We start from the raw sequence: 23,972 nt of genomic DNA, 5'->3' as shown, positions 1-23,972 counted from the left end.
TTACTTGGATTTGTGGTCCCGAAACAACTTTGTCCGATTAGGGTCAAAATCGGGCTGTTACAGGATTTTGGGCTGGTGCCCGGATAGGGGAGAGGAAATTTGAGAGAATTTCTTTTTTTTAGAGAAAGAAGGAAAATGCAATTTAAAAAAAAAAACTTGACTTTTATAGTCCCCCAAAACAACGTCGTTTTGGGCAAGCCTCTCAGGCACCAAAACGGCGTCGTTTTGGCCTAACCCGATCCACCCGACCCGAACCGCCTAGGATACGCGTGTTTTTGGACAAAGGGGGCTATTTTCATCCTCAGTCCTTCCGCTTTTGAGGCTGGTTAGGTCCTATCCCTTTTTTTTAATTTTGCCACAGATTTTTATTTTTCTTTCGATTTGGTCCATAGACCCTGTGCACAGACCTCGCTGGAACGACGTCGTTTAATTAACGTGGGATTTCCCTTTTGGTCCTCTTCTTTTCACGCGAGTTATGATTTAATCCTTTTCAATATTTTTTTTCATTTTTTTAATTTCGACCCCAAAATTTAGTCTAGTTTCCAATTTAATCCTCTATTTGTTATTTTAGTTATTTTATTATTAAATTAATTATTTTAATATTATTATTACTATTATATTACATCATTAATATTAATATTATTATTTACTTATTTATACTTTTCAAACTTCAAATTTTATTATTCATATATATAGGCATATATTTTATAATATATATACATTATTTTTTAATATATACTTATTTATATATTCTATAATTTATGTACATATCTATGTATATATTTAATTTTCATAAATATATATACACACATGTTTATACATTCTTTATCATATTTTATAAGGGCATTTTACCAAAAAAAGCCCATTTTTTTCATTAATTATCGAAATGGGCCAACTATTTAATTATTTACCGGATTGGTCCATTTTCCCCGAAATCGCGTCCACGTCGGTAGCGATGTCGAGTATGCTGTCGAGACATTCTTGCCACGTCAACGCGATGTCTTGACTTCACAGAAATCGCGTCCTAGAGGCGATTTCTGCCGAAGTCAAGACATCGCTACCGACGTCAATGATGTCATCGGCACGACACGTAGCACGTTCCGGGGGACGCGATTTTGACGTTTTTTTTCACGTTAGGTTTTTTCGGCTTTTAGGGCTTAGGGTTTAGGTTTTTAGGGTTTTTAGATCCAGGAAGAAATAATTTTTTTTGACCTTTCTGAGCAAATAGTATAAAATCGCTTCTAGCAGGATGCTATTAGAGAAGAAATTTTAAAATCGCGCCCTCGTGGACACGCTCTTGCTATAGTAGGTCATGGATGAAATAATTTTTTTTTGACGTTTCTGAGCAAATAGTATAAATTCGCTTCTAGCAAGATGCTATTTGAGAAGAATTTGTAAAAATCGCGCCCTTAGGGACGCGCTTTTGCTACAGTAGCATGTTTGGGCTGAGGTTATAAATTAGGCAGAAAATGTTCTCAGAATGCATAAGTCAGAGCAGAAACAATTTAACACTTACCATTTTCATTTGTTCCACCGATATGTGATGCCTATCAAGACGAGTCAATGATCCGGCCATTGATGAAATCGTAGAAATTTTTACGATTATAAAAATATAAAAAAAATTTAAAACTATTTTAAAAAAGGAAATTGAGAGCAAATTGAAATTAAATATGGGTTTGAGAGATTTTTGGAATGAAATTGAGAGGAAATTGAAATTAAATATGGATTTATAAGAATTTTGGAAGGAAATTGAGAGAAAATTGAGAGGAAATATGAGAGAGGATTTGTTTGTGAAAAAATAAAAAGGGGTAGGGGCAACGGTCAAATATTTGACCGTTGGGCACTGTTCACGCACGGGCTGACATCGCTGCCACGTCAGCGCGATGTGTTGACTCAGCAGGAAATCGCTTCCTCTAGGACGCGATTTCTTCTGAAATCAAGACATCGCTACCGACGATAACATGTCTCTGACAGCGTACTACGACATCGCTACGACATGGACGCGACTTCGGGGAAAATGGACCAATCCGGTAAATAATTAAATAGTTGGCCCATTTCGGTAATTAATGAAAAAAAAGGGCTTTTTTTTAGTAAAATGCCCATTTTATAATACATATATATATATGTACATACTTATATCTCATGTATATCTCTATAATTTAAATACATATCCATACGTATCAATACACATTTTATTTTCACGAATATATAAATATACTTACATGTTTTATTTCTCTTTCAATTTTTATATACATTCGTACTTATATATATCTTTTACTCTTTTATAATCTTATTCACTTTCTTTATTTATATTTTTATTATTATTTAGAAAGAATGTTTTAGTTTTATTTATTTATATACTTGTTATTTTGCATGATATTATTTTGTCCTTTTATTTTACTTTGTTGCTATTGTTCATATTATCTATGCTCACATTATCGTATTCATTAGCATTTTGTTACGCATATTAATACTATACATCAAAAGAAATTTCAAAGTAAGGCAATGTTTTGCGTTTGGAAATTCTAGAAAACATGCCTTAATGTGCTGGGTTTCGATTTTCTCGTTCGACCAAATAGCCAAATATCCTTTAAAAAAAATTTTCGAAGTAAGGAAATGTTTTGCGTTTGAAAATTCGAGAAAACGTGTTGGGTTTCGATTAAGGAAATGTTTTGCGTTTGGAAATTCGAGAAAACGTGCTGGGTTTCGATTTTTTTCTCGTTCGACCACATAGTCAAATATCCTTTTAAAAAAATTCAAAATAAGGCAATATTTCGCGTTTGGAAATTCGAGAATACGTACCCTAATGTGCTGTGTCGAAACCACTTTTTAAGTTTGAAAAAAAACAGGGATCGATTTTTAAAAATAAAATTTGGGAGTCGCCGCCGATCCTTTATTGAGGTGTGATCGGTTCACCTTGAAAACAATTTTGGGTCTGCGAATTTTGAGAAAATAGGTTCGGGAGGCGGTTATGCACGAGGAAGGGTTAGCACCCTCGTGACGCCCAAAATTGGTACCGAATTGATTGTTTAATGTCTTAATGTCGAAATTTTGAAAAAATTTTAAATAGATCCTTTCTTTTTTATTTATATTAATTTTACAAAATATGCTTGGATAAATCGATGTGAATGCTAAAGACCATCTCATCTCAGAGTAATAAAATGTCATACCCAATACATTAGGACACGACATTTTTAGTACTCGAGAACGAGCTTGTCTTTAGATTTTCAAAATTCTTGAGGTTGAAAAGGGATATTCAATTGCTTGAAGTCAGATGAAAAATTGAAACCCAATACGTTAGAGTACAATTCCTCAAAATTCCTAGCATTGAACACAACCCTTATTTTTTTAAACCTCATTTCGAGAAAATGACATATCGCATCCAATACATTAGGACACATATCAAATTCCCGAGAATGAGTTTTTTTTGTTTTGATTGAAGCATATCCTCGATTATTTAGATTCAACGAGGAGAATTGGAACCCAATACGTTAGGGCCCAATCCTTTCGAAGATCCTAAATGTCGAGTATTGCGTTATTTTTGAAAACTTTTGTAAAAAAGGGTTTTAATGCTTTAATGAAACTAAATATTTTAGATTAAAACGATGGGATGTTAATATACAACACGAAACTATAATTAATGAGCTAAAGTATATACCAAACGATCATCAATAAACAACAAACACTAATAAATAACATAATACATATGCGGGCAATAATATCCATCACATATCGTGCGAACACAAATATCAACATTCAACAACTAAACGAATTAATCATCGATTTTGAAAGAAGAGCTAAGTGAAATAACATAAATAAAATGTGACAAGTTTTGAATAAATAAAATGAATATTGAAATATATCAAAAGGTTAGAAAGGGATATAATAATATATAAATGAATTTTCAAATAAATTTCACATGGAAAGAAACTCAAAGTATATATCGTGTGCTAATTTAAATAAACGATACATACAAAACGGAAAGAAAATTTTATAATGATATATGTATAATAAATTTAGATAATAGCAATAATAATAATAATAAATAATAATATGTTATATTTTATGAATCTAATGATGAACTTTAAAACAATATTTAAGCTTAAATATTAAAATAAATGCTAGATTTAAATTAAACATACACATATATACATTTGAAACAGAATAATAAATTTTAAACAAAATGAAAATCAAGCATCAAATCAAACAAATATGGATTAAATTAAAATAAGACAGAATTGAAGGGAATAAATGAAAATAAAAATAAAATAAAACAAAGGAAAAAAGGGGGGAAGGGGCCAAATGTAGCACGCGGATGACTCAGGGGACCAAATGGGAAATAATCCCGTCCCTCCAAAACGCGGCGTACAACCTGGGCCAAAATGAAACAAAACCAAAATCAAGTGCGAAATTCATAAATAAAGAAAAAGAACTAATATGAACACGCCACAAAGGAGGGGGACCGAATGCGCAAATAACCCTACCGAAGCCACAGCGCGCGGATCTCTGCCGCTCCTGGGTCGGGTCATCGGGTCGGTACCAATACGGCACCATTTTAGAGCCATTGAAACAGGCCCTAAACGGTGTCGTTCCTTATGCCCCGTAAAAATCAAGTCCCAACCCTAAAATCCCTATACTCAGACTATTCCTTTAAACCATCAAAAAAAAACTAACTAGGTCCTTTCGTTGTCCTCCGCCGCCTTCGAACCCGAAACCTCATCAGACTTCGACTAGGGCGGAGCAAACGAGGCTTCATCGGCGTCTACACGAAGGTAAGAACCTCCCGTCTTTTATTTTAGAACTATCAACAGCAGTAAACGAACAGAAAAGAGAAAAAAGAATCACCTTTTGCAAAAAATTTTCTTTTGCTCTTCTTTTTTGTATTTCTATATGCGTGTGTGTTTTTTTTTCTTACAGTATTCGAATGACCTTTTTATGGCCCGAATTACAAAATGAAAATAAAAGAAAAGAAAAGAAAAATGCTCCCCCCAAATCCCCTCTGTTGCCCCTATTCTGTTATCTTTCTCTGCTTGTTTTCGTGTGTATTTTGCAAGTACGAGGGCAGAGGTCGACGTGGAGGTACAGAGGCAAGGGCGCAAGCTCATGGGGGCTTGTCACGTACGGAGGGAGAGTGAAGGGACGTCACTAATGCTGCGCTGGGAACCCTCGCTATTGGGGTTTCCATGTGTCGTTTTGTGTTTTGGGCTGATTTGGGTTGGGCATTGGGCTGATGTTTGGGTTTAGTGACTATTTGGGCCTTATTGGGTCGATTGGCTATTGTAAATGGACTGCTATTAGACTGTTGTTAATTGGACTTTTAATTTTAAATTTCTATTGGTTTTATTTATTTCATTTTTGGTTTTTTTTTTGCTTTTGGGCCCGGGCAAATTGGGCCTATTACATGCTGGGTTTCGATTTCTCGTTGGACTAAATAGCCAAATATCCTCTTAAATTTTAATCCAATTTTTGGGCGTTACGAGGATGCTAATCCTTCCTCATACGTAACCGACTCTCGAACCTATTTTTCTAAATTTCGTGGACTAAAATCATTGTTTTAATAAAATCAAACCGTTTATTAAAAACAACCACTTTTTGAGGTGATCCAATCACACCTCATTAAAAAGGATTGGTGGCGACTCCCGTTTTTTAGTTTTCGTTTTAAAATCCAAGTCGACCCGTTTTATCAAAAAAATGGTGTCAACAAGTTATGTTTGGTTGAGTGAAAAAGTAAAAATAAAATAAATTTTGAGTGTATTTGGTAGGAAAGAAAATAAGAGAGATGATCATTTTTCATATTAATGCATAAAAAACAATCCTTTTAGATTAGAATGATCATGGGAGAGAAAATGAAACAAATATGTATGATAGTTCAAAATTATACATTTTCAAATATTTTATTTTATTTTTCAACTTTACCAAGTAATGGATGGAAAGGAAATTACTTTTTCTTTCAATTCTTCTACTTTTCTACCAAGTATGAAAAAAGAAAAAACTATATTTTCCGTCTTCCTCTACCCGTTCAAATTTTCATCTTTTTAATTTTCTTTCCACTCATAACCAATGAACGAGTATATTACTTGTTCGATGCAACTTACAAATGAAAATTGAGGTTAGAACAATAATGAAAATGGAGGAGCATACAGGAACTTTGTAGGAGGAAGTGGGAGGTGATTTTACAGAAAGTTCCAAGAGAAGCTAATGCTACAGCTCACATCTTGGTTGGTGTAATGCAAAAGATCCCGTATAGTTCTATCAAGATCAAGGAAATCCCATAAAAAATCATTGAGTAAATTCGGATTGATGAGAATTCAATTTATAGTACAACTGTTTTATATTTGTATTTGAACTCTATTTTATTACCCAAAATGAAAGTTTCCATCTGCCATCAAAATGTTCTTCCTCTTTTATTATTGTAATAAAAAAACACACACACCATACCTGCAAGTAATTCTTAAATTATTTGTTATGAAATTGGAATGGGATCCAATCTTACATCATCCTAAGTAGATACATGCATCTAAGCAATCTCTAGGCTTATCAATACCCAAGTATATATATATATATATATATATATATGTGTTTTGGTATGATATAAAATTTAGTAAAAAATAGGCAAACCCCAACAACACCTATGGCAATGAAAGCACAGCAAGGTTTGTTAGCAGAGAATATTATGGTACAAATTGCACTTTGATTGTCTGGTGTTAAGGCCAGATGTGTGCCCTACAATACCACACAAACTTTAATATTAATTACAACAGGTAATCCAGGTATTTATATCATATTGTTGTTGTTAAAAAATAATTAAGTAAATTCAAGTTTTAGTTCAGTTGGTATTGATATTATTGCCAATACAGGAGAACGTGGATTTGAGTACGCTGAAGCGCATTATTCTCTTATTGAAGCGTTGAGAAGAGACTATAAATAATTTTAGGCATTGTATCAAAAAACAAATATTGTGAACCGTAAATTTTATTTTCTTTTAGGTGCAAAATCTACCCGTCAGGGGTCGATCCCTGAGTTGACTCTTTTGAAAAACATAATATATGAGAAAAGTCAATTTTAAAAGTGTTTTTAAATCTGTTTCAGACTTAAAATATTTTACATTTTCTTTTTGTTTTCAAACATAAATGATATAAAAAAATATGTGAAATTAATTAATATTGTACTAGTAAACGTATCGTTTATATTTTTTATTGATATTGGTATATTTTGATGTGCATGCAAAATATATACTTCTAATCCATACATATATATAAATATATTTATATGTCCAAATATAAAATTTAAATTTAGTAATTAAGTTGAATAATTTAATTAAATGATTATATTTATTTTAAATGTAAATAAAAATAAAAATTAAGATAAAAATATTGAAAATTAATTTAAATAATAAAATCTCAAGCCGATATTCAAAAATTAGATCAAAACACATATACCAAATTTTGACTGAAACAAAACTTAAACTATTTGATACTAATTTAAGACTGAGAAAGTATATGTTACAGCTAGTACCAAAACGGCACCGACCACCAAACTATCATGTTTCAAAACTATATATCACGGTTTAAATGAAAAACAAAAGGTAAATTACACTTAACGTCACTAAATTATTAGTAAGTTTATATTTTAGTTACTAAACTTTAAAAAGTTATAAAATGATCACTAAACTATTCGAAAGTTTTCATTTAAGTCATTGGGTTGTTGAAATCGTTGTTGTATGGCCTTCTCCGTTCATACCGTCTGTACCAATCGAAAGCTCTTCTTCTGCTTCTCTTCTATAGTTTTTTTTTTCACGAAATAACTTTGAATGCCACAAATCTGCGAAGCAAAGTTCAAACAACTTTTTTCTCCAATTTCTGACATTGACCGTCAAATAGGCTTAGATCTAAGGTATGTTCTTCTACTCGTCGATAGGTACCAATATATTCATTGTATCAATGGTCGAATAATCGCTTGGAGCTCACTAACTGAATATTTAAAAAAAAAAAACCTTAACAGACCAATGGCTTAAATAAAAACTTTTGAGTAGTTAAGTAATCAAAAGATAAACTTACTAATAGTTTAAGGACCTTAAGTATAATTTTCCCGAGAAAAAAAAATAAAGTAATTGATTAATTCCGTAATTGATTAAAAAGTCTTTTCCAATGTATCAACTTAAAGCAACACCAAGGACCCTACCACGATCCCTCGTCTAATCTAATGATGCCAAAATACCATTAAGACTTGGAAATACTACACACCACAAAATAATTACATCATAATAATAGTAATAATTAAACCCGAGTTTTAAAATTTTAAAAATAAATAATTAAATTTTTAAAAATAAAAGTAAAAAAATAAATTATAAATTCGTGAAAATTAAGTAAACTTATAACGTATTTTAACTTTTTAGTTAATTAACCTTTTAAATGATAAAATTATATTCAAATCCCTTGAAAATTTATAAAATCATAAATCAATCTAACAATAAATTACATTTTTGATCCCTTACAAATTTATAAATTAATTTCAGTATCTTTAAGATATTGAAAAGAAAAGAATTTTGCTGCGTTTCCATCACGGCTCCTAACCAAAGAATACAAACAAAAGTTACTGATATTATAAGCAACATTTATATCGTCATTATGGCATCATTGTTTAATCATCATGGATCGATCCTCTTTAACCACCACCCACCCCATCCAACCTCTACCAACAACAACAAATTAATTTATTGGGACCGATTAAGTCTTAACTCGATTGGCACCAACATTATTATTAGTGCAGCAGGACATGTGTTTAAGTGCGTTGAAATACATTATTCTCCTATATAAAAATTGGAGAGAAAAAAGGGATAAACTACAATAATAGTTACTCACCTATTAGAAATTTCTTTTTAATCATCTAACTATAGAACGTTATAAATTATCACTCAGTTAATTAATTTTTTTAATCACAAGCTAGTTAACGCAAAAGTAGAGACACCCAAAAATTCAAAATAACTGAGTAATGAAAGATAAAATTGAATAGTTAAGTGATCATAATAAAAATTTATTAATAGTTGGATGAATACTAGTGTAGAGATAATCAAAATCTATGATTGATGTTAATGGTTTCGGCCGCCACCGTTGTTCAGCACTTGCAAACCATTAATTCTTTTTTAAATTATTACATCAAACCCTAAAACACCAAACATAATGATGGTGATGATGATGGTGAAGAGAATTTTCCCTATCAATCAAACCCCTTACATTTCTAAACTCTTGGACGTTACAAGGGATAGTAATGGTGCCCTTTTGGTCGAACCCGTACTCTTCTTCAGCTTCTTTCAACAACTGCATGAACAAAGGATGATTGAAGTAAATGACAGGCACCACGAATCTTTGTTGCTCCTCTCCTTCGGACCCGACCTTGATGGCTAAACATCCTTTCGGCACATCACTCCCTTGCTTCTTCCCTTGCTGATGTTGATGATGGTGAAGATGAAGGTGTGGTAGGTGTAAATGAAAGTTCCTAAAGCTTTTCTCTCCACTACCCATCGTAAAAAAAAAAGAAGAAAACCCTAATTTAAGAAGAAAAAGGAAGTTAGAGGGAAGAAGAAGGGGAAGGGTTCATTGTTGAAATGGGAGGTAGTGAATTGAGTAAGTGAGAGAGTTGGGGGAGTTGGTCATGGTTGACAAATAATAATCTGCACCAATATGCGTAAAACTCATACCCACCAGAAATTTGGAGAAGATAAATATTATATATAATATTATATAAAGATGAAGAAATTGAGAGATGCTGCCAAAAAGAAGGGAAAAAGAAAGATGGAATTTGATGTTAAGAATGGGGATTTTATATGGTGTGGAAAGTACTAGATTATAAAAGTTGATGATTCTAGATGGGCTTATTTAAAATGGAATATGATCATTGGGTTTTAGCTCTGTTGGGATAGGTATTGTTGCTAGTATAAGAGGACATGATTTTGAGTGCGTCAAAGCGTATTATCTTATTATTTAAAGGTTGGGGAGGGAGTATAAGTAGTTATAAGCATTATATCATAAAACAAAGATTAGAAATCGTGATGCATGCCCATTCTTAATATTTTTGGGACCTTAGGCAAAATAATAAATTAAACTCCTTTTAAAAAAATTATAAAATGTAATATAATAAGAACTGAAAAGTTGTTAGGACCTAGGAGATGAATCCACACTAAAAGCTAAAAAAAAAATTAGGCCCCTTTTAATCTTAGGGTTAGTTCATATGATACCATGGTGAAGGTAAATATATATATATTAATAAAATTATATAAATTAAAAAGTTAAAATTTACTCTAAGTCCCTATACTATTAGAACGTTTGTAATTTAGTTCTTCTACTTTTAGTTTTTAGGAATTTAGTTATGCTACTTTTTAATTTTCAAAATTCAAGTCTAATCATTAATATCGCTAAATTTTTTTATTAAATTCATGTTCATTACAATATTTTTTATTACATGGCTATCAAGTTAGTAGTTTATTAATTTCAAAATGTCATATTAGCGAACTTAACGAGAAAAATTTTGATATTGTTAACAATTGGTTCGGATGTTCAACACTTATCAAAAATAAATTGGTTTTGGATTTTGAAATATGAAAATATAGGAGACTAAATTCCTAGAGGACTAAATTTCAAAAGTACAAAATGTACAAAGATTTAGAGCATATTTAACAAATAAAAATAATAGAATAGAAATAATTGTGTTGATGTTTTAACATTCTGTATAAGCCAATTGAGTTGTAGGTTAGTCGATATTGTTATTGTTGGAAAAATTAGAAGGATGTATTATCTTCCGATTTAAAATGAAATGCAAAAGTGTGAGTGAGAATAGAATGGGTAAAACCGTAAAAATGCTATGGAGGCCCTTGTACTAGGAGTCAGATTACATCAATGTGTCCCCTTTACTAAAAAAAATGAACAAATTGGTCCTTTCGTTCAAAATTTTATATGTATCTAGCGTTAAAAACTGGTCCTTATAGGGAAGCATAAGGTACGTGTGGCATGCTACGTATCACTATTTGGTTTAGGGGTGTTCAATCGGTTAACTGATCCGAATTAGCATTAACCAAATTAATCGAACTTTTTAACCCCTTAACCGTTAACCGAATCAAATTTTTTTCAAAACAAATTAACCGAACCGAACTATTTCGGTTACTTTGGTCGGTTAACCAAAATTTTTATGTTTTTGTTTTTGTTTTTTTGTTAAAACAAGTATAATATATATATATATATATATATATATATAAACAAATTGGTAATGTTCATTTAACCAAATTAACCAAATTAAAATTAATCAAATTAATCGAAATTAATTGAATTGGTAATATATAATATTGGTTTTTTGAAAGTTCGGTTAATTCGGTTAATTACCCGATTTCAAACCAAACTAACCGATAATCGAACTTTCAAAAAATCATTAATTGACCTCCGACCGAATTAGATTGGTTAACCGACCAATTAACTAATTTAGCTCGGTTCGGTCGATTAATCCAGTTTTAACCGAAATTTGAACACCCGTAATCTGGTTATTCTATTAACCACATCAATTTTAAATGGTACAAAATGATTAATTTTTTAAAAAAAAATATTAACTTACCTATTTTTAAGTAAATAAGATAAAATGCAAATTAACTTTAATACAATCACCTCCATAATATTTTTACTTACAAAAACACGTGGATGGAGGAGGAGTGGGGGATGTGGTTTTCAAGGAAGGACAGACGACAAGGAGTGAAGTGTTGTTTAAGAGTAGAAGAAAGATAAAAGGAAATGAAGACAAGGCCAATGGCAGGTCACCAACATGTCAAGTACACATTGAATTGAGGTGGTCTGGTCTCCTCGGCTTCTGCTCTTATGTCCACTTATGTCCACAGGTACAGTTTTCTTTTTTCTCTTAATTCCGTATAGAATTTTTTTTCCTTTAAATTATATATAATTAATAAATATTAATCACAATTAAAGTTGGATGTATAAAAATGTAAATTTCATCAAAGTTTATATATAATTTTAAATTTTATATCAAAATTTAAATTCATTTAAAAATAGATCAGATTTGGATTTTAATACATAAAGCTTAAGTCATTCTAGATTTGTTTATGGGTCGGGCTATTTATCGAGGTTCGAAAGTTTATTTAAAATTTGAGAATTTTTGGGTAAAAATGTTAGGCTCGAAAATGAATTTAGGCAAATAAATTAGACCAATTTAAAATATGGGTCGGGCTTGGTCTTGAACATTCAAGGCCCGAGCCTGACTCAACCCATTTTAAGTTTACAATATTTTATATTATGTTATTTTTATATATATGTAATTTAGAACATATTAAAAAATAAACCTACACTAAATATATATTAGTATAATACTATTATATAAACATTAAAATAATTTTAAGATGAAAATATAAAAACTTTTAATAAATAATAAAATATTAAAATAATATATTATAATTTAAAAATAATATGGGCATGCCTAAAATAAACTTGAGTTAGTTTTTTTTTTTTTTTCAAATATGGGCAAATTTGAGCAAAATTTTATGTTCATATTTCGGACCGAGTTGGGCTTGAGCAAATATAAAGTATGTTAATATGATGTTTAGACCTGACCTGACCCATGAGCACCTCTAAGCTCGACTTCGATTTATAATATTATAATTTTAATTAAATACATAATTCTATTAACATTACATTAAGTTGTTCGTGTTTGAAATTTTAATAAAAATAAATAATATTAGTAACTATTAAAAAATCTTATAAAAAATAAAATTAAAATGTGCGAGCCTAAACGTATACTCATATTTTGAGCTAAAATACGAGAAAAATAATTTTATTAACTAAAAATCCGTACAAATAAAATCTGTGGCTTTAATTTTCTACAAAATTTTCTTTGATTGCTTTTTTTTTTGCATAGATTTTAGATTATTTTCTTTATTCTCTTTCTTTTATTATTTTAGTTTTCATTATTAGTAAAGTTTCTAAATTTTAGATTTAAATTATTAATATTATATATATTATTTATAAGTGATTTAATTAATCTTAGGTCGGTTCAATATTATTTATTTAAATAAGATCAGTTTTAAGATAAAAAAAATTCATTTTGAACAATTTTATTATAGGTTCGTATCATATCTGCTCCTCCCTAACTCATAAATAGGAAGACAATACGCTTCAATATACTCGAACCTACGTCTTCTTGCATTGACAATAATATACATGCCAATTGAACTGAGACTCGATCAGAAAAAATTAATCGACTCGATCCAAGTTATTAATTAATAAAAATTCGTGTTTTTTTAAATTTAAATATGGTTAAAAAATAATTTAAAAAAAGGGCAATTCTTGATGGTACGAAAATAATTCATATTGGTCGGACCCATAAACGTTTACATTTATTAATAGTACTATTGCTTGTTCCATACAAAATAATGTTGTCGATTTCATGCTTCCATGAGAGGCAAGCAAAATTGGGAGACCAATAATATCTCTCCTCCTTCCCTCCGTAAACTCATTAACCATTTGATAGATTCCGTAAACTAATAATAATATGTCATGATTCAATCTCCATATTTTACGATATTTGATTACTTGATTCGATCTGATCTAATCTTTAAAAAATGTATTGCTCCACAAGATGGATATTCAAATATAGGTCAACATACATTCACTAAAAATATTTAAGTTACCGTCCTACTGATTTGATTGAAAAGATTTCTAACTCCAAAAGTGACAAGTTATGTTTCCTATCGAAGCGCTAGTCGAAGTGACCACTTCATTGCATTTCGAGAACCATTTAAAGAAATTGTATCAATAATAAAACATATCTACTGAGGTTGATCAAGCCTTCAACAATTAGAGTACGAATCTATATTCAAAAAGTAACCTTTCATCCATTTTGATATGCACAAATCTTACCAAATCAATTATCCTTAACATAATGATACAAAAATCATAAAACTTATCCATAACTTCCTAAATTGCATATCTCGGTATATAACGTAAGTAGATCACATAAAAATCATTGAAAAATAATATTGTTTGATCCAATATCTTCTCTATAATAAACACAAGATTGATTGCACAAAATCCTTAAAAATATTTTGATCAAACGTGTCAACAAATAAGACAAGATATGTATATGGTACAATAATAACCGAAGTGGACATTTATGCTAACACATAAACAACTACTTTAAAAACTTGCTGCAACCTTATCTCATTAAAATCTCTTAGGGTAGATTTAGATGGGCGATGGTACGTTTAGCTACGATTAGTGTAAAAATTATGATTACGGTAAAATTAAATATTGTAGTAAACGTAAATGACCAAAACCATCCTTAACTTATCATAGCTGATGGGACCCAATATCTTGATGGTTAGATTTCATTAGCTAACTTCAAAAATATATATAGTAAACTTGTGAACCTCAAAAACAACCAAAAAGGTTTTATGACCATTTGATGCGAGCCGATCAGGGTGCAGATTAGATAGTGTGAGCATTAATCTAGAGGGTCCATTAAGTTGGTTGGGTCATCTGGGGAGGATTTTTTGCCCCCTAATTTTTGAGGTCAACATTTTAGCCTGTTTTTTTTTAATTGCAAATAATGTATAATATTTTAATTTTGAAAATTAAATAATAAGTTAGAATGTAATTGGTTTTTTGTTTCAATTAATTTGAAACTAATTTTAAACTTAATTTAATTTTTTGAAATTTGGCATGGGTTGATATTTAGTAGACCATATCACGCATGGCCCTGTTCGAATGTTTATTTAAAAAGTTAGAGGATTTGGACAAAAATATAAGTCCAGATTTTGGTAAAAAATAAGGCCCATTTTTTAGATAGGTCGGGTCTCAAATAAGTTTTTTCGGCCCAGGCCCAAGTATATATAAAAAATTGTTGCTTTTTGCTGCTGTTTTCGTTGTTTACGTTGTTGTTTAGCTACACATTGTTACTATTTTGTTGTTATTATTTGAATATTGTATAACTTTTGTTTTATTGTTAATTTTGCTACTATTTTATAGGTTTTTGCTTGCTAAGTTGCAACTATCTTAGTGTTATTTAAGTATAAATAATTTTTTAATTTATTTTCAATTTGTTGAGAATAGTTTATCTTTGTTTTTAGTGCATTTGATGCATTATATTTTTTTAAAATTTGTTTTTATATAAAAATAGTAATATAAATTTTTTTAATACGAACAGGTCAAATCACTTACGTTATCGTTTTGTTACGAACTGGTCACTCTACTATTAAGCTCCGTTACCTCCCTAACGACGGTCCTACATGGCAGTCCAAATTAAATTTATTTAATTAAAAAGCTATTTTCATTCCAGTAACTGGACATCCAAGTTGGCATTTAAAACACATTTGGACTGCCACGTAGGACTGCCATTAGAGAGGTAACGAAGTTTAACAGTAGAGTGACCACTTCGTAACAAAACAATAACGTGAGTGACTAAAACGTAACATTTCAAACATAAGTGACTAATATGTAATCTGAGGCAAACAAAAGTGACTATTTTTATAGTTTACTCTTTATTTTTTATGGGATTAATGTAGATTTAGGCCCAAAAGTTCAGTCAAGCCTATGTTATTTTAAAGTCATCTCAAAGCCCAGATTTAATCCAGTCTGTTCGTGAAGTTTTAAAATCATTAACGGTCCAATGAACCAAAATTCATTTAGGATAAATCAACTGAAATGAAATAATTTTGGTTAACTATATTCATGGATAAATGTTTTAATTACGAATTTATTATATTTTAATTATGTTCAACCATTTGGGTAATAAATTTGTAAAGTTAATTAAAATATATTACTTAACAACTAATTAAAAAATTGAGTTTTGGCTAGATTGGTATGGGCATTGTTGCCAATGCAGGAGGATGTGGGTTCAAGTATGTTGAAGCGCATTATACTCCTATTTATGAGTTGGGGAGGGTCTAATTCGGAACTTATACCGGTGTAAAAATACTATAATTCTATATATTTATATAAATGGGAGGGATCCATTTATACTGATGTAAAAATAGTTTTACACTCTTTCGTATGTTTTTATAAGTTGTAATTATTATGGGGTAAAAGAGTTATTTTACCTATTTATAACATCCCAAACACCAATTCTAGCAGCAAAATTGACAGTGACACCAAGGTTTTTAAATCTCAAAAAATATATAGGGATTAAATGCTTCAAAATTAAAGTATAGGAACTAAAGTTAAAATTTCTAAAGAGTACAAGGACCTTTTGAAAATTTAAACTTTTACCCGCCCTTAGCTTTTCACTAGAAACCTACGTCTTTGATAATCAAACGGATATCATCGTGCCACGCTGGACTGAACAATAATCAAACGGTATGGGCTTTGTTTGGCGTTAATAAGTACAGAATTTACGCCCATATATATAATCCCTACTCTCTTATTTATGCTATCCTTGCACCCAAATCCTAAACACGCTTTCTCTCTCTCTCTCTCTCTCTCTCATCTAGGTTTTTTTTTTTTTGAGGTTTAATCGCTACATCGCAAGGTACTCTCTCTCTCTTTTCACTTATCTCATTTGGCTTGTTTGTTTCCCTGGAAAATAAAGGCAAATCGTCAGTAAACACGGTCCTCCATTTTATGTTAGTACTGGTAGATTTTTTTTAAGGCAGGGTTTAAAATTGTCTTTTCTTTTTCTTCTTGTACGATTAGGTTTCTGGTGAGGATAAGGTGACGATATATTTTTTTTCGGGGAAAATGAGGCCTGTTTTTGTGGGGAATTTCGAGTTCGAGACTCGGCAGTCAGAACTGGAGCGTTTGTTTTCCAAGTATGGGAGGATCGACCGAGTTGATATGAAATCTGGTAAAAATACTGTTAAAACAGTGAAATGTGAACCTTTATTGCTTTAAAATGCATGCTCTTTTTTTGTGGTTTGATCCGTCTTTTCATTTAATTTTCTTGATAGTTTGGCTGATCGTAGAACATTTTCTTTACTTCAATTGACAAAGAGAACTTAATGTCATCGTTTTTTCTTATTATTGTTCTGGAATCTGGAACATTTGCAAATGATGACGTCTTTAAATTTTGTTTCCCCTTTAGCTCTAATGGAGTTTACCTTATAATGAATACGCTTGTGGAGTTACTATTTTGGAATTTTCTTTCTCGGTTAACTTTTCATCAATATCCCTCGTTTTTTATTCATCTTAAATTAGAATATGCATACGCTAGTTATGACCTTTGCCTTCTGTGACCTTGTTTTCAATTCTGTAAGGTGCACTCTAGGTGCTAGAACCCTTATATTGCCTCAGGCGCAGGGCGCAAAAAAAAAAAAAAAAAACACAAACAAAGAATGAAGTAAAGCGCAAAATGTATATATGTGTGTGCATTTTTCTATTCATCTCTCTATATAGCATCAGATATATAATAAACTCTAAAGCTTGATCTGTATCTACAAAACATGCAATTTTCTTTTTGGTATACATGATTTCCCTGTGGTCCGTGTCTGTTGTTGGATACTGAAATATTGAGAAGTATAGAGTTTAATGTTATCCCTTTCTTACAATTAAAGGAGGTGTATCTAATGAAATAAGTGAAAGAAAAGAAAACAATGATAACACTATAATGTCTTAACTAACCTAAAGCTATGATAATGTGGGGAATGTCTGGTGATTTCTTGAGCTCTAGACTTGCTTATATTCAGGCTCAAGAATGGATGCGGGATTGATTTTTGATTGATCGGAATTGTAAAATGGTCATTTACTTTGTTTTGGAATTGGATGTCAGATATACATCTACAGCGGTCTGTATATCTGACCACACTATCTGGGAGAAATTAAATGACACCTGAAGGATTCCAGTTTACTGGAGAATGCCACCTAAGTGTTTGTTTTGGCGCAGGAACTTCTTCTGAAGGAAATTGAGCTTCTATATGGGCTCGCCAACTTTCTGCAAAAAAAATCTTGTCTGCTTGCCTATCTACTCTCCTGCCACCCACAGATGGCATCATCCTGCATTTTCTTCACTCGATTATGTTACTCACCATCCTGACTGGCTGGTGGTGACCAATCAAACTATCATGTCATGCCTTGTACCACTGACTATAGAGGACAACTGAAATCTGTCATGCCATGCCTTCAATTTCTGAACTCCTGCTGTCTGAATGGCGAAACATGCTTTGCAATAATGTCTTCAGACCCTGAAAACTTGGATTTTAACTTTTAACATGCCACCATCTTGATTTAGTGCATCATGCAACGCTTCTACATCCTTATGTGCATCAGCCATTCCTTCACATATATGCAGGTGCTGTATATTTTTCTTAGTTCTAGCAGGGAAAAGAAATCCTCTCTGATTTGGCTGATGTACCTGTCGTTGTGTGGGTATAACACCAATTGTAAAACTGTAATTTCTGCCTCTGATTTCGGTTTATGTTATAGGGTTTGCTTTTGTTTATTTTGAGGATGAACGTGATGCTGAAGATGCTATTCGTGGACTTGATAATAGTGCTTTTGGATATGATCGGCGGCGACTGTCCGTGGAGTGGGCAAAGGTATGTTATTGCTCTTTCTGAGTTATGTTTGATAGTTGCTGGTTTTGATTTTAAGGTTTATGATTTTAAGGATGGTTTTACTGTCAGGGAGAACGTGGTAGGCATCGTGATGGATCTAGATCAACAACAAATCAAAGGCCCACCAAAACCTTGTTTGTTATCAACTTTGACCCGATTCGCACCAGGGAAAGAGATATACTGAAGCATTTTGAGCCATATGGGAAGGTTCTTAATGTTCGCATTAGGCGGAACTTTGCATTTGTGCAATTTGCCACACAAGAGGATGCAAGCAAAGCCCTTGAGGCTACACAAAGAAGGTAGAAGTATACTCATTTTTGTATTAATTTCATGGTGAGACAGTATTGGTTCTAAGCTACTAATGTTATGCATTTTACAGCAAGTTACTGGATCGAGTTGTGTCAGTTGAATATGCTTTAAGGGATGATGATGAGAGGGATGGTAGATACGATAGTCCCAGAAGAGGAGGTAATGGCAGACATGGGGATAGTCCATATCGGAGGTCTCCAAGCCCTGCATATAGAAGGCGACCAAGTCCTGATTATGGTAGGGCTCGGAGTCCTGTTTATGATCGCTATAACGGTCCTGCTTATGACAGGCACAAGAGTCCCGAGTATGGGAGATATCGCAGGTAGTTATTAAAAGCCTATTTATTGTTTCTTGTTGTTCGAGCCACTTATAACATGTTTCAAATGATTTATTAGTTCTTAATGTTCATTGAATTAGCAGCCGATCCCCAGTTCGAAGGTCCCGGACATGAATGGCGGTCGGAATGATGGAGAAGAATATGTTGAAAACATGCACTTATTAGAGTTTGCAGTTTGAGTAGAAGAATGAGTAGCATTTTTCTTGATTGAACTCTTTTATAAGTTGGAGAGATTTGTTAGGTCAAAAGTACAATTGGATACGGTGGTTGTAATTTTCAGTCTGAATTGGGAATCATGGGCTTATGATGATATCTTGGTATGCACTCTAGAATCTTTTATTCCTGTTAATATATAGAATATTCCCATGGTTGAAGCTCAATCTTTTGATGTTTGCTAAGCATTAACGTAACGCAAAAAAATTAGAGGACAGGACAGAAATATTGGAAGTGTTGGAATATAATACAAATCAGGATTAGACGTTATCAAATGTGATCCAAATATTGATTGAAACGATGAGTTTAGAAAATACTAGAAATGCGTTTGTTAGTTTGCTCACTGATTTTGTAGATGGTGTAACTGCATCTTTTAATTATTATTTTACAAATATGTGAATTTTCCTGTACAAAATAATAATCCATGAAATAAGCTATTTTAAGGGATACATTCAAATTAAATTTTTATATAAATCATTCTCGAGACAATTCACATACGTTACGAGCTTAATTATTTTAAAACTTGAATACGGCTTCTGCGACTCATCAAGCGGAAACGGTGTCGTGGTGTAGTTGGTTATCACATCAGTCTAACACACTGAAGGTCTCCGCTTCGTGTCCGGGCGACGCCATTGTTTCGAAATGGCTAACAACAGCACCAAAAACAGTTTGAAAAATAAAATCAGAAAAATGGGTCTTTAAAACAAAATTTAGCAGAAGAAAGAAATTTGAAAACAAATAGTAATGGGAGGCTAAAATTTACTGGGAAGGAGCTTAGCAGCACCATTAAAACATATTTTAGGATCTTTTTTTAGTTATAAAGAATATCTTAAGAAATTTTAGTTTGTTGTGGCCCCACTCCAATATCTACGGTCGATAATCACTCTCCAACTCAATAACTAGGCCACCACAGCTTTTGCATTCAATAATTGAAACCAGGACACATGATGATGATGATTTTTGAATTTTATAATTTATTTTGAATTAAGAGTAAATTGACAATAATGTATACATATTGGGGGTTAAATTTATTATTATGTTAATTTTAAAACCACCACGTGATTTACCCTTTAGTTGGTTAACTGCTGCTAACGAAATTGGACCAAAAAAGAAACTTAAGCATAGTTGGGTGACCTCAAGTGTAGTTTACCCAAAAATATTTTTAATTATGTATTTTAAAGGGAAAAAAAGAACCTGATTTATCGTTCTCCTATTAAAAGAGATAAAGATACGTAGAATCTCAATTTCATACAATATTTCTCTAAAATTATAATCATAAATTAATATTTTTTATTGAATAAATTGCAACACTTAAAAAAGTTGATTTTTGGGTACATAATTAAAAAGTTTATTTAAGGCACCCTAAAAGCATCAATTATAGATATGATGGGTTAAAATTATATAATTTTTCTAAATATAAATAAAATACTTATTGATTAAAACTGTACCTTAAAATTTTAATTATTAGATTATATATAGTCTATGACCTATGTCGAAACCATTTTTTTGAAAAACAAAAATTTTAAGTTGTCGACTTTAAAAAATGAAAATTGGGAGTCGCCACCAATCTTTTATTGAGGTGTGATTGGATCACCTAAAAAAACGGCTTTAGTCTACGAATTTTAGAAAAAAGGGTCCGGGAGTTGGTTACGTATGAGGAAGGATTAGCACCCTCATTACACCCAAAAATTGGTACCTAGTTAATTAATTAATGTCTTAAGGTTGAAAACTTTAAAAATATAATCTTTAAAAACTTAAAACGTTGCGTATTAAGACCCTTCTCAATTCAGAGAAGCAAAAATGCCACACCCAATACGTTAGGGTACAACATTCTAATTTCCTCCAAAATGAATTAGGTCAGAATACTCGTATAATAAAAAAATTAAAAGAATATCCATTTATCCAAGATTTAAGAAATCGCGGCCCAATACGTTAGGGCACAATTCCTTTAAAATCCCAAACTCGGAATATTTCCTTTATTACTTTTTAGCAAAAATCTTCATTTCGAGAAATCAATGCGTCACATCCAATACGTTAGGACCCAACGTGTTGAATTCCCAATAATGAGTTATTATTTTTGATTAAAGAGAAATGCTCGATCGTTGGATTTAATGAAGAAAATCGGAACCCAATACGTTAGGGCTCAATTTCCTTGAAAATCCTAAATACGAGCATTACCTCAATCTTGGAAATTTTCTAATTTTAAATTTGAGTAAAAGATGATGTAACGTTATATTATACATACAAATGCTATAATAATAAATACAATAATAATAAATACATTAATGGCATAAAAATAATATAAACAAATAAATAAATGAAATAAAAAACAATAATCCATGACATGCAAAGCATTAAATGTAAACACAATTATACCACAAAGAAAGCAAACAAAATAAATAAAAATCGAAGACATATAATATACACATGGAAATTATGAAAATTAAAATATACATATAATTTACAAATAAATTTTGGGCTATGAAACTTATACATACATGATGCATTTATGAAAATAAAAGAAAAATATAAATTATAAAGTATATAAAAAATATATTTTTATTTTAAAAATAAATATATTCATATATATATAAATATAATATAAAAAGAATTGGTTAAAAATAGTAATATGTATACATACATATATATACAAAGATAATTATATACATATATATAGTTTATAAAAAAAAGCTACATATAAAAAATAATTACATTAAAAAAAATATGCGTATGTATATATAATATGTATAAGAAAATATATATTTAAAAAATAATTAAATATGAAAAATAATTTTAAAAAAATTAAATAAAGAAAATAAAAAATGGACTAATTTGAACTGTGAAATAAAAAAAACTGGGGAAAATTCGCAAATGATTGAAGATTGGAGGACCTTGTTGAACACGCTAATAATTTAAAGGGGCTGGAAGGGGCAATTTTCCCTTCTCCTCTAAACGGCGTCGTTCCAAAAGGACTAAATGGAAATGGAAGATAAATTAAAGAGCGAAATTTTAAAAAATGAAAAAAACTTAATTATAAAAATATTTAAAGGCGGAGGGGCTAAAAGCGCAATTTACCCCTCCGCTAAAAAACACGCTGATCCTAGGCTGGGTCGGGTCGGTTTCGGGTCGGCCTCCCCAAGACGACGTCGTTTTAGCGCCTGGGGAGGCCCATCGAAACGGCGTCGTTTTAAAAGGCTATTTAAGCCAAAAAAATAATTAAAAAAAACTTCCATTTTCCATTCTTCTAAAAAAAAACCAAAATCAGAACAAAAAAACTCTCTTTTCCTCCGGGCACCGGCCTCCAGTCCGGTCATCGGCCACCGCACCGGCCGCCGATCTCCGGTGCCAGCATCGCCGTATGCGGTGGCCGAAAAAGGTGAAAACTTCCTATTCGGCTCTTTCGGCCTCCCTTAACCCAAATCTGGGCTCAAATCCTCCGAAAATTGACAAAAATACCCCAAAAGCCTTTGGAACCTCTCGACTTCCCCTTCGTCTATCCTCGGAGACGAGCCTCGGCCATCCAAACGGTGTTTCAGAAGTAAACGAAGATAAGTGTTTTTATCCTTTATTTATTTTGTTTTAATAAAACAATAAAAAATGGAAAATATAACATGAATCGAAACTAAGAAAAATATATCAACCTTCGTTTCCGATTGAATCTCTGTTTGTATTCTTTGTATCCGGTTGTTTGTGAAAATATTTGTGTATTTTATTGATTTCTGACTCCTCCCTTTACAGTATTACAATGGCTATTTTATAGCCGAATGAAAAATAAAGAAACAAATCTCGTTTGATTTGATTTACGAATCTTTGATTTTCTTTGCTGTTTATTTCTTTCCTTGTATTGTTTGTTTCCTTTGCAGGTGAAGACCACGGAGATCTGGCGTTTGGCTTGCGGCGGGAGGCTCCCTTAGAAACCCTAGGGTTTCTGAAATTGCTTTGGGCCTGGGTCTAATTTTGGGCATCTGTTTATTTCAGTTTGGGCCTTGTGGCCCGTTTGTAATTTGGGCCTTTTACCCGGGCCAAAATCGGGTATTACAACCTATTTTTTCCTTCTTTTTTTTAAATACTCAATTACTATAACTTATAATGCTTTAACAATAAATTTAAAATTTATTTAATTTGTGCATCAATATTTTCAAGCATGGTATAAAAATTAACTGTTGACTATAGATCGGTTTAAGGAATGTTTTTTTCATTGCGAAAATAGAAATCCAACAACAACCACAGCATATTTAATATTTATGTATCTTGAAAATGTAAGGTTTCTAAACCATCTATTTTACATTTTGATCATGATCTTTTGGTGTTCTTTACAAATTATAAAATGTCTTTTCATAAAAGATCTTATCGCTTTGAGGTTATGTAGACCACTAATCTATAATGTAGATAATTTGTAGAACCATCTTGGTCAAGTTCGAGTGCCGAATATGTTGCTTTTTCATTGGTTAATAAACTTAAGGTCACCAGGGACAAACTTAGGAAATGGAATAAGGATATTCTTGATAACTTGAAGACGTGACGTAAAGAGTTGTGATATTGAGCTTGGACTAAGAAAGAAATTATAAATCTTAGAGGAAG

The 23,972-nt window shown here is 31.5% G+C and overlaps 2 protein-coding genes across 3 annotated transcripts; one reads left to right on the top strand and one right to left on the bottom strand.

Moving 5' to 3' along the window:
* Window positions 1–9,017: 9,017 nt before the first annotated feature.
* LOC105790364 (auxin-responsive protein SAUR32) lies at window positions 9,018–9,773 on the bottom strand. The gene has a single exon (XM_012617931.2). The coding sequence runs from the start codon at window positions 9,519–9,521 to the stop codon at window positions 9,156–9,158; it is 366 nt and encodes a 121-aa protein (XP_012473385.1). The 5' UTR covers window positions 9,522–9,773; the 3' UTR covers window positions 9,018–9,155.
* A 6,633-nt stretch (window positions 9,774–16,406) lies between these two features.
* Window positions 16,407–19,558, top strand: LOC105790363 (serine/arginine-rich splicing factor RS31). 2 transcript variants are annotated; one of them, XM_012617930.2, is made up of 6 exons: window positions 16,407–16,512; window positions 16,677–16,827; window positions 18,402–18,514; window positions 18,602–18,831; window positions 18,912–19,163; window positions 19,262–19,558. In XM_012617930.2, the coding sequence occupies exons 2-6, from the start codon at window positions 16,722–16,724 to the stop codon at window positions 19,290–19,292; spliced, it is 732 nt and encodes a 243-aa protein (XP_012473384.1). In that variant the 5' UTR covers window positions 16,407–16,512; window positions 16,677–16,721; the 3' UTR covers window positions 19,293–19,558. The 2 variants fall into 2 exon arrangements, with proteins under 2 accessions (XP_012473384.1, XP_012473383.1); XM_012617929.2 differs by having other exon boundaries at window positions 19,259–19,558.
* The last annotated feature ends 4,414 nt before the right edge of the window (window positions 19,559–23,972 follow it).

Source organism: Gossypium raimondii, chromosome 8 (genome assembly GCF_025698545.1).
Source record: "Gossypium raimondii isolate GPD5lz chromosome 8, ASM2569854v1, whole genome shotgun sequence".
Lineage (NCBI taxonomy): Eukaryota > Viridiplantae > Streptophyta > Magnoliopsida > Malvales > Malvaceae > Gossypium > Gossypium raimondii.
The sequence above is the reverse complement of the archived record's forward strand: the minus strand, read 5'-3'. Positions and strand labels throughout refer to the sequence as shown.

Excerpts from the sequence above, each read along its gene's own strand:
- LOC105790364 (XM_012617931.2), bottom strand. The coding sequence starts at position 9,521 with ATGGGTAGTGGAGAGAAAAGCTTTAGGAACTTTCATTTACACCTACCA.
- LOC105790363 (XM_012617929.2), top strand. The coding sequence starts at position 16,722 with ATGAGGCCTGTTTTTGTGGGGAATTTCGAGTTCGAGACTCGGCAGTCA. Across the intron at positions 16,828-18,401 it reads CCGAGTTGATATGAAATCTG|GGTTTGCTTTTGTTTATTTT; the intron begins GTAAAAATACTG and ends TTTATGTTATAG. Across the intron at positions 19,164-19,258 it reads GAGTATGGGAGATATCGCAG|CAGCCGATCCCCAGTTCGAA; the intron begins GTAGTTATTAAA and ends TCATTGAATTAG.